At 37.0% G+C, this 11,407-nt stretch overlaps 1 protein-coding gene across 1 annotated transcript; it reads left to right on the forward strand.

Annotated features, from left to right (window-relative positions):
• The first annotated feature begins 200 nt into the window (after positions 1-200).
• Positions 201-11,229, forward strand: LOC139975722 (guanine nucleotide exchange factor C9orf72-like). Its single transcript, XM_071983836.1, has 11 exons — positions 201-383; positions 1,796-3,753; positions 4,132-4,230; positions 5,221-5,282; positions 5,514-5,586; positions 5,898-6,023; positions 6,283-6,404; positions 7,325-7,390; positions 8,950-9,007; positions 9,697-9,806; positions 10,002-11,229. The coding sequence occupies exons 2-11, from the start codon at positions 3,241-3,243 to the stop codon at positions 10,177-10,179; spliced, it is 1,407 nt and encodes a 468-aa protein (XP_071839937.1). The 5' UTR covers positions 201-383; positions 1,796-3,240; the 3' UTR covers positions 10,180-11,229.
• The last annotated feature ends 178 nt before the right edge of the window (positions 11,230-11,407 follow it).

The raw sequence follows: 11,407 nt of genomic DNA on the forward strand, positions 1-11,407 counted from the left end.
TCGAAGTTGCATAGTTAGGCTAAATATAACCCTTTTCATATATGAAACCGATAGAGATATTTAACATAAAAAATCCTGCAAAAACAACAAAACGAAAACAATACAAATTGGCATTGTAGTTTCGTTAGCAAAAAATGTTAGCAAAAATATCTTGCTATGGGGCCCAGGCACCTGATCGTACGAGATATTGCCAGGTGGAACTCTGCTTTCCAATATACTGTAACTCTATGGTGTAATTTGAGCCTTGACTAGACCGTAGAACTTCTACTAAAGAGTTTCTCGGATCAGAAAAATCATTTTGTTAATACTTTTCAGAAATGCCAGTAGTTTTTCACATCATTCCCGCGCGTTGTTGATTAGATTGTCTTCTATAATAAGATCTGGTAAGTTAAAACAGATAACCTAGTGTAAGTTCTTGGGGCAGGCCTCACTGTATGTTACAATGCAATACATCAGGCTAAGACTAGAGTGAGACTCAACTGAGATATGTTCAGTAGGAATTTGCCTATACTATACTATAGCATAGGTATACTATTGTATAGCCTACACGTAATTGAGGCTATTTCGTTGGTACTGCTACTAGAATTGCTTATTCAACAGCCTAACGAATGTGTAATGGGCTTGCTAGTACGTAAATAATGCAACAGAGGCCTAAGTCCTAGGCTAAAATTCATTAATGAAACAGACGATTTTTACAGTCGTTCAGCCTGGTTCACCTTACCAGGCTAGGCTATAGCTACTGTATTTCTTTGAGCTGCATTTTCCTTGCGACAGTTTAACTTTGTGACTAAAACGAACTGCTAAGCCTAGCCAATCTGTAATGTTTGACAATAAACAGTAAATAATGGTTCAAAATTTATCTAAGTTCTAGCCTAAGCCTGTGTTATTAGTGGGACTAAGATGAAGTCCTAGTGCAGCTCTTGGCTTAATCAACTTCTTTAACTGTACAGACCCAAACACACCAAAGTTATGAACCATGAATAAACGGTACATGATAATTTTTCAAGTGCATTTTTGACAAAAAATAATACATAATGGTAGTGAAATGTGTGTTGTTACAGCCACAGCAATCTTGATGATACCTCAGGTAGTACAATCACTATACGGCACAAGTTCCCTCCAGGAAATGTGACATGTATACTCAAAGTTGTAGTGAACTGAAGGTGCTAAAAATGTTTGGATACTGACCAAAATTTGGACCAGTTTGTAAACAGTCTTGTGTTTATCAAAAAAGTTAAAAAATCCAGCTAATAAATGACATTCTGCAGTAGAGATGAATTTCATGTAGGAAGTTTGAGTACTGCAGTCGCTAGATTTGCTACATAATTAAATTAAGGCATTGAAGACTCGCCCGGAACCGGGTGCCGCGCTCTGAAAAAGTTAACTTTCTGTTTCTTGCAAGTGAAGTTTTCTGCTACAAAATGCAGACAGTAATTAAATGTGATACCTTGTTATCTTTAGCTGGACCTGATATGTCCATCATTGTATCGTTTGTACACTGTGCTGTGGGTATTGACCGCAGCTGTATGTACTGACTGTATGTACACTAGTGTCTAATTACCGAAGGTAGCAAGCTGTGAACGTATTTTCTGGGATCGATTGTGGTGTCTAACACTTCTGTTACACCTCATTTGAAACTAGGTCAGATTACCGGCATTAGACGTTTCTTTTTGCGCGAGTCTTCACACCCTTTAAGATCCTCTGCAATTGTTACATGATATTGTGATGTCCAAAGTGACACCAATAGAAAGTTCTACATGCTTAAATTGTTTCTTTTGGTTTTTTCCTTTTCTAGGGATATGTTACTTATACATCCTGGTTGTATGCAGTCTGTATACATTGCCATTTCATGAATTAAATTTGTTGTAGAGGAAAAAATCCTGTGAAGAAATCTGTAATGATGCCACGATGCCAGCTTATGTTAAATGGATTGGAACCATTATAGACCAGACTGGTCTCAAGTACATCTGTTTCAACCACATGATTACGACTTACATTTTAACCAGCACCGTCATGTTCATAATGACTCTCATTAATGTGTCGTCACCGAGAATTGCTACCATTGCTATGTCGTCACTGATGTCTCTATTTATCGTCACACTCTCTATCAAGTTTGCCTACCACCTGACACATAGCTTCAAAACATACTTTGAAATGAGCTAAGGAAGTCAAAAACGAAACAAAGAAATACTGTACTTGTCGTGTAGAATTGTTTTCACCGTGATGCTTTAAAAGCCTCCTCGAAGCATTAAGTATTGAAATTTCACTGTGTAATCCTCATAGCATGTTTTGGTTGTAATAAACCTAATCGAAAAGGAAAGTGAGGCACATCGATGGTCGACGTTCATGTAAAATCAGTGATGTGCCAGTTAACTGATCATGCAAACTTCTCCCAGGTTGATCAAGAAACTTGACAATGTTGCCTCTATATTTGGAATTGACGGAGCTAGTGATCGACAGAGTCGGACTAAAGTACATCTTCTTTAACTACGTGCTGTCTTCTTGCCTAGTATCCATTCTCATCTTGTTTCTCATCACCTTTGTGAACACCACGTCACCCAGACTCACCATAGGTGCGATCCTCTCTCTTCTGACTCTCCTGGTGGTCAACCTTACTATAGAGTGCGCTCATCAGATCATCTTCTGGATGCATATCAGCAGGGATCCGGCATCTTTGCTAGAACCTCCATCCTCCAACCTACATTTTACTTGACTTGCACAAGCTCTTAGTTTTCACTGTCACTGGTTAAGCCAAAAAATACAAACAATAAACCGGTCGTCTGTGATTAGAATGACATGTTTCTACAGGTTTGAGCATTATTTCTGGTAATTTTGGAATTCTTGCCAATTTCATCTTCGTGAACCCGAACAATAATACTGATCATTGGCTACAGAACCGTGAGTGAGTTTCAACAGGAAATTGGTTTGTTACAACTCTATGGTAGACTTGTAAAACAGTAACAGAGAAGATTTGGTCATTTCCAGACACAGCGATATGCAAATTCACTTCCTGATGTAATGTTATTCCTTGAAAAGTGACTTGCAAAGCTTATTTGACTCTAAACATGCAAAATATATAACTGAGCAGATTTTACTGTCAATTACTTCTTCTGTACAAGTAATACTTTTGTGCTTAGTCGAACCAACAATTAACGTAAATATCTAAAGCCCAGAGGTACGGTATACTTTGCTTTGCTCTGTATCATCGATATTTCTGATTAGATCAAATTTCTTGCTTCCATGGATGTGACAAAGAATCATCCCGAGAGTAATGGGTGCAATGCAGGGTTGGGAATGACATTCTCTGAGTATGTTACCATGGACCAAGAAGAGGTTAACTCAGTGGATGTGTCAATCCTACCTGCATATGGGGAATGCCCCGCCCAGGGACTGCTGTTGTGTTATTGGAATAACATCATTGGTCCACATGCACACTGTGTTTGGCAGATCGCAGGAAAGCCAGAGTTTACCCAAGAGCAGCTGAAGTATCTATCGACACATACATTGACCTCGAGTGATAACCCAGCCAGCGCAATCAACAGCAAACTCCTTTTCCTGGAGGACCAGGATGCCATAGTTCACATCTTTCTATTCAGCGGATATCAGAGGTCACAGAAAGTGACCTTTGCCCTCTCCTTGGTGATACCGTTTCAACTGAAAGATTGGTATTTGTCAGTTCATAGCTTTTGCGAAATGAGACTGACCTCGATGGTGAGGAGGCTTCGAGTTCTTCAGGAAAAATACAAAAATGAAGTGAGTATGTTAGTAATTCCTATGATATTGATGGCATGGTTACAAAGAATGAGGATTAAATTTGCATGTGAATGGTGATAATATCCAGAAAGAAAGAAGGAAAGAGCTGCTGGAATTACTGTGAATCATAGTCTAAGTTTTCCTAAACTGCAGTGTAGTCAACATCCACAAACCAGTTAACACCAAGACTCACCACAGTTAAAACTGACATAGCTTTTGTAGCGTATACTTTGCTGTAGACAAGTTTTGGTTGACATTTTTTACTCCAGAAGTCAAGGGGATAATGAATTTGATGTATTTAAGGTAATGTTATCTTTTGAGAATAATTGCACGAGACTGCTTCACGACAATTTCAAAGAGCTTCTTTCTATTTCAAAGGAGAACAGTCCAGCAATTCAAGCTTTTAGTGCAAAAGTTCCAGATTTTCTTCGATCGATCACACGGCTCTCAAATTTTGGACTACCGAAGAAGATAGAGGTACAGTAATGACATTTTATTATTAACTTAAATTTATACTAAATCCTAATATTTGTTGCCCTTGATTTATGCAGTCTAGGAATTGTTGTGAACTTGATTGGATACCTCGTTGCCAGCTCTAAAGCCATTCTTGGTTGGTTAGCCTACAGTACTTAATATCACTCTCTCTCTGGAGTGTGCTCAAACGACTTCAAACAATTTTATTCTAGTTTCCCTTAATCATACTCAGCTTTTATTTTCATCATGTGTGTTATAGTCTTAATGTCTACTGGTAGAATAAATGCAACTTTATGCCATTCTTGCTACTTGAAAACAGCAAGATCCATTGGCATTTAGCCAGTAAATAGCTTGAATGTCAACTCGAGGGTGTATGTGCATTAGTTTCCCTTGTAAACCTTGTCCAACCTTCTCCTTTAAATTATCATTCTACTTACAGTATAGTATTTCATTACTCAAATGATTGAACCCAACAAATGAGATTTTCTCATCAAGCTTGTCATGTTTTAAGAAACTACATGATTGCATTGCATGTGAAGTAGTACTATATTAGTATCCTATACTCCTATCCTATCATAACCTCTAATGGTGTGTAATCATTTCTGTTACTGCCATAGATCTGTTAAGTTATGCGGTTACACTCACACAAGGAATGGTGGAATTGCAATTCAGAAAAAGGTGAAAAGAGAACAAAGGAAATGTTGGAAAATGTCTAACATTTCAGATTAAATAAACTCACTTAAACTCATGTAACTAGCAGATTGTCTTCAATAACGATCAGGGCTAAATAGCATGTACTGTCTTTAAGTTTATCTGAACAAACAATGAAGTGTTCTGTTCCAGTGATTCTGGGATTACATGACATCCCTGCTAATCAATCTTTGTAAGCTTTAAGCCTTCATATTGTTAATTGTTATTTAGATCCGTGTTCTGTTGTCGTTTTTAAGTATTGACTTTCTTTGTTTTATGTTTTCTCTGGTTTTCTTTTGACAGCTTAATGATACTGTGTTTGCCAGTGGTCAAGACAAGCATCTGGATGTGCAATTTATGAGAAAGTAAGTTGAATATAAAGTTTGGAGAGTTCTATTTCCTTAAATATCTAGTATTGTATGATTACAAGGCTATAGCTACTTGAGGTTTTGTTCAGGTGAACTTCTAGAGGGGAGGGTAGGGGAGGGGAGGAGAGGGAAGAAAGAGGTGGTGAATTGTTCCATCAGTAGATTCCAAGTTTCATTTTGAGAGACATAACAACATTTTTTTAAATTTCTCTTTGTTATTCCTGTCAGGGCTATCGCTGGACATCTTCAGAGTTGTGGCTGCTCTGTCGTCATTGGCAACAGTGTTGCCGAAATCAACATGGTAAGAGACAGGTGAAGCAAGAGTTACTGTAGTAACATTTAGTAGGGTGCAACCTCCACCCACATCAAATTGAAAATCTCTCATTGTTTGTTCAAATGTTATTACTTGTAGCAGTTAATGCAGTCTTCAACTCCATCTTAGTTCACCTTTCTCTACACTCCCAGATCAAAGATACATTGTTGAAGAGAGAATTGCTTTGTAATATTGATAATGATCCATTGGAGAACAAAAGAAACAGATGAAATTCAGAATGGTATAGACTACATGCAAGTTCCTTATCTCACACCAACCATCTCAATTGTTCTCTTCAGGTTTTGTATACCCTGGCACTGTTTCTGAGTCCTTCAGAGAGACAGTACTCGTTACGTTTGACAAAAGACTCGAGTCAGTTCCCTTTCAAGTATGAAGCTGACGTACAACTTCAAGGCTTTCTTAAGGTACTTGTTTGTCTTTCTCTTGGCTTCTTGATTCTGCTACAATGGACATCTGATGGGAAATTTCCCTCTTCTGACAAAATACCATAATGTCTTTCTTAGTTCTTTTGGTTTTTGTTATTTAAGTAAAGCAAAAAGTAATGCTGAACAGAAAACCTGGAAATTAGAGGGACAAAAATTATTAAATATGAGAACACTTGTGGTCTAGCAAATGATGAGTTCACCCTCTCAAGATTTGCAATCTCTCTTCTAATATCCTCAGACATCTTTTGAAGTAGAAGATAGTCTTCTTAGCATAATGGCCAGTAGATATCCTACATCTCTCGTAGACCTCACAACGTTGGAAGTCAAACAGATGTACCATTACAACGAGCACGAGTACATGTGAGTAAAGACATGCTACTTTCTCTATTCAAAATCTGTTTTATTTAAATAAAACTGTTAGCAAACTGTAAAAAATAAAACTGTTAGCAAACTGCTTATCCACTAGAGAGCCTGTGTAGGAGAATGTGTGAATGTAAGTTGGCCTGATGTTTCGATCCTAGCAGGATCTTCTTCAAAGGCTAAATGACAAGTAACAGTAACAGAAGGGACAAAAACACGCACAGAATACAGACAGGTTATTTTTAGTTGCTCAGATTAATTAAGACCTTGTTTCTCTGTCCCAGTTTACCATTTGCTCTTGGATAACGAATGAGAACTGAGGATACAAAACTGTTAACAAGTGGAAGTTAAAAACAAATAATACAGTACCATAGGGTGGAAACCAATCACAACATTGTATGTTATAAGAGGAACAACAACCATAAATGGATGAAATGAGATGTTTGCATGTAAATTTCATTTTTATGAACAAGCTGTAATAATACATCTGTCAAGGTGACCTGCAATGTATAAAGGTTAAGAGATGAAGATAAGCTCTATGCACCCACTAATTTACTCTCAAAACAGGCACATGTATGATTAACATAAAATGAATATTCATGTTAAATATTACACATTTTTATTTAAATGCATTACACATGTCTTCCTGTAAAAATTTAGGTATGCAATTAGCACTGGTGATAAATACTTATTATAACATATTAATTTGCTTTCCACCAAATGTAAAATATCAAAATGGCATAATTTCTGTTTATTTTGCTTGAATTTTTAAAATTATCTTTGACCTCAGTCCTTTCATTTGCTCTGATTATATTAGTACTTTACCCAGAAAATTATGATTATCTCTGTTAAAAACTGTTGATAAATCTTGAGTGGATTTCCTGTGACAGTGTCTTTTGTCCTTATTTTTGTTTGTACAGGAGACATGAAGTTATCACAAAAGAATTGCAACACACTTGGCTTGAGTCCAAGGAACCTATACCAGTGTAAGTAGCCAATCACATACAGAGTATTATTAATTGCAACACACTTGGCTTGAGTCCAAGGAACCTATACCAGTGTAAGTAGCCAATCACATACAGAGTATTATAAATTGCAACACACTTGGCTTGAGTCCAAGGAACCTATACCAGTGTAAGTAGCCAATCTTGTGTCTTGTAACTTGTTATTGATCAATGTTTCAACCAGTGTAAACACTACAAGCATTCCCAGAGTCTTGTAAACTTGGTATGGGTGAATGTTTAAACCAGTGTAAACACTATTAGCATTCCAAGAGTCTTGTTAACTTGGTATGGGTGAATGTTTAAACCAGTGTAAACACTATTAGCATTCCAAGAGCCTTGTTAACTTGGTATCGGTGAATGTTTAAACCAGTGTTAACACTATTAGCATTCCAAGAATCTTGTAAACTTGTTATGGATCAATGTTTCAACCAGTGTAAACACTATTAGCATTCCAAGAGTCTTGTAAACTTGGTATGGGTGAATGTTTAAACCAGTGTAAACGTTATTAGCATTCCAAGAATCTTGTAAACTTGTTATGGATCAATGTTTCAACCAGTGTAAACACTACAAGCATTCCCAGAGTCTTGTAAACTTGGTATGGGTGAATGTTTAAACCAGTGTTAACACTATTAGCATTCCAAGAATCTTGTAAACTTGTTATGGAACGATGTTTCAACCAGTGTAAACACTACAAGCATTCCCAGAGTCTTGTTAACTTGGTATGGGTGAATGTTTCAGCCAGTGTAAACACGATTGGCATTCCAAGAGTCTTGTACACTTGTTATGGATCAATGTTTCAACCAGTGTAAACACTACAAGCTTTCCCAGAGTCTTGTTAACTTGGTATGGGTGATGTTTAAACCAGTGTAAACACTATTAGCATTCCCAGAGTCTTGTAAACTTGTTATGGGTGAATGTCTCAACCAGTGTTAAGTTAACTGTTAACACTATTAGCAATCCCAGAGTCTTGTAAACTTGGTATGGGTGCTGCATTAATGTTAGCACACAATGAGTCATTTACATAAACCTTTGACATTCAATAAAAAGCATGGCCAAGTGGTTTGTGCAGTTCAAGAATAATTATAAACACTGTGCAACATGATTGTTTGCCTTATGCTATCATTATCAAGGAGAATATAATATGTGTATACCAGGCAGCAGTGTTACCATACTAATTGACTTATCTGGTACTTGGGGTATTTAAGTTCTCTTATGAATGTTTGATCTCCTAATACATATTTATTTTTAGTCATTAGCATGTCACTCTTTCCATCCACTGTATCAATACCACATCATACAAGTTTTTTTTATATATTTATGTTTAGCACTACTAAACATCCCATAACAACATATTACAATCACATCATTTTGTAGTTTTGATGAGAGTTGTCAAAGTATACTTGGTATATTATCTGTTTTGCCTTTGCTTGGTCAAATATGCCTTATACTCTATGCTCCTTTACTCAAACTGAGCCTAAAAAGAGAGTGACAGTCATATCATTTTCTTGTGACATTATTTCATATTGCTCTTTTTTTCACAGACTAAGATTTTCAAAGGAAATCGAAACGGACACCCTTGTAGAAAACTTTCAGAAAGAGGTCAGTTACTTTGAATTTTTAGTTTAGTTTCAAAGCTGACATTTGAAAAGTCCTCTCGAAGGTAACATGAAAGTTCACTTGCACCAAATCACTGAAGAGAATTTGGTGACAGTTCCATGGAGTTAAATTTGCATCATATTAATTATTATTATTTGGGTAAGGGGTGGGAGGGGTTATGATTTGCACAACCATCTGTTTTACATCTTTGAAGATGTTGGTTGACTTTGACTCCTCTGAAGATAAATTTTCATCTTGTAATGTAACATTGGGGTTCAATAGCCTTACTTACGTGACAAATTCAACAATAAAGGGTTTTAAATTCAAAAATTGTTTTCACATTTTGTAATGACAATGACAAAGTAACATTCAAATTGAATGTGTTGTGAGAATTTAACTATTGTGAAAAAGTTAAGAGAAGCAGCTCAAACTAGCTTTAAAGATCAGCAATGACTTTTCTCCTCTCAGTAGAGAGATGGAGTAAACCTTCTGTGAAACCTCTCCCATCAATTGTACAGTGTCATCATCCAAGCCGAGGGATTGGGTGATAATGAAATGAGTTTTCTGTTCAGTCTTCACGTCAATGTTTATGGAGTTATATTAGACAAACAGAAGACTAGTTTCATTATCTGTGATCGATGTACCGACAGTTAATATATAACCTTAAAAGATTTTTCATATCTTCCTTTCAGATGTACATGCTGAACCCTGAAGGTGGGGTACGGGAAGCTTTCCTCCTACACTTTGCAAGACTCTTAGACAGAAAGGCTCTGCTGCTTATCAAATACGTGGAAGATGAGACGTAAGTGTACTCAACATTCAAGAAATCTCTTCATTTAATCTTAACAGTCACAACTTTTGGGGTTTGAAGCAAAAAGAATTTTGAGAAACTTTCATATAAGACACAGGTTAAGTTGGCCATCCAACCAACCTGAAATGAAAGACTGTTTGTTATGTCCGTTATCAGAATCAGGAGTTGTCGTTCTTCTCTCTGCAGACACAGAGGGAAGTATCCCTTCAAAGTCTCCGTGAGGAAACTGAAGGCCGACCTAGATTTGACCCCAGACGGTAACTTCAGAATAGTGATAGCACATGCAGAGAAGCTGCAACCGGGTATCTACTCAATGGTTTGTGGAAGCCTAGCTGTTAGGGGCAGGGATATTTTGGAGGTATAGTACTAGCTGCTAAGAGTCACCACCATTCAGTATGCCAAGGAGAAAATGCAGGATTGTGGTGCAGGTGTCTATAGCCAGTACAAGTAAGGTGTGCATAAAAGACAGCAGGAATAGTCAGTGGAAGACAAAAGATTGATGTTTGAAAAATTTGCGGGTGAATTATGGCTGCCTGGAGACCCTTGCACCAAGAACGGTACAGCCTTGGAAAACTGTAGGAAAGAACACCTTTAAAAGTATGGTGGACCTGTCACCTGTCTGTCAGCCCACGTCGAGCTAAATCGAGAGGAGAAATAATGAATCTTCCAGTATTTGCCAGTAGTGAACATGCACGATCTAACCACAAGTATTTACTGCTCGAGTTTATACCAGAAATTTAAAATGCAGAAAAATAATGCCATAGCTAGTCATTATGTCTATATGGACTCTACCAGAACCTGCAGTTGATAAGGCAAGGATTTTCATTCATGAGGAGCATGGTATATCTTAACAGGAGGGAGTCAGTATACAATGTACTCTTTATACTTAAATGTATCAGGGAGTGGGGGAGGGGTAGGGGTGTAAGGGGTGGGCAGGGAGTCTTATGTCCCTTTCTGATACAGATACCTTCTAGGTCTATTTCCTTGCTGCCTAGTTGAATAGTAATAACATATTGGCATATTATTGTCTTACTCCAGAAATTACATATTGAGTTGATTGCATATCAGATATAACCATCCTGTGTTACCTTCCCAACCTATATAGTAAATTTTCAAAATGTTACAACCCTAGTAAACTGTATCGCTTGCATGGACTAGATTGGTGTGTTGTGTGCTCTACGATGGGTTACTTTGTAAGTAAAATCACTAAAAAACCACTATGCGGGATTGTGCAAGTCATTCAAATCTTGTATATAGATTGCTTATGAGCTAACATTGTAAAAGTAAAAAAACCACAAAGAGTTTGGTTTATTCCTATCATTTATGTCACCCACATTTGTCTTTCTTTTGATAACTTATGTCATTTTCATAATTTACAACAAACTAATATGAATAATAAAGCAATACAATGTTTCACTCAAAGATCTCCACATGAAACCTGAGGCAGTCACATGAAAGGAAGATCGGATTGGTACAGGTCCTCACAAACATCAAGAGATCTGTGTTTCTGTTGCAAATCAAACACCAGCAAACAGTTTCTGACAACATATATTTTCAAGTTATTGTTTAAACTCTCCTATCTTATCATTATG

This window comes from Apostichopus japonicus, chromosome 2, assembly GCF_037975245.1.
Source record: "Apostichopus japonicus isolate 1M-3 chromosome 2, ASM3797524v1, whole genome shotgun sequence".
Lineage (NCBI taxonomy): Eukaryota > Metazoa > Echinodermata > Holothuroidea > Aspidochirotida > Stichopodidae > Apostichopus > Apostichopus japonicus.

Coding starts and splice junctions, on each gene's coding strand:
- LOC139975722 (XM_071983836.1), top strand. CDS start 3,241: ATGGATGTGACAAAGAATCATCCCGAGAGTAATGGGTGCAATGCAGGG. Junction 5,283..5,513: donor GATGTGCAATTTATGAGAAA/GTAAGTTGAATA, acceptor TATTCCTGTCAG/GGCTATCGCTGGACATCTTC. Junction 9,807..10,001: donor AAATACGTGGAAGATGAGAC/GTAAGTGTACTC, acceptor TTCTCTCTGCAG/ACACAGAGGGAAGTATCCCT.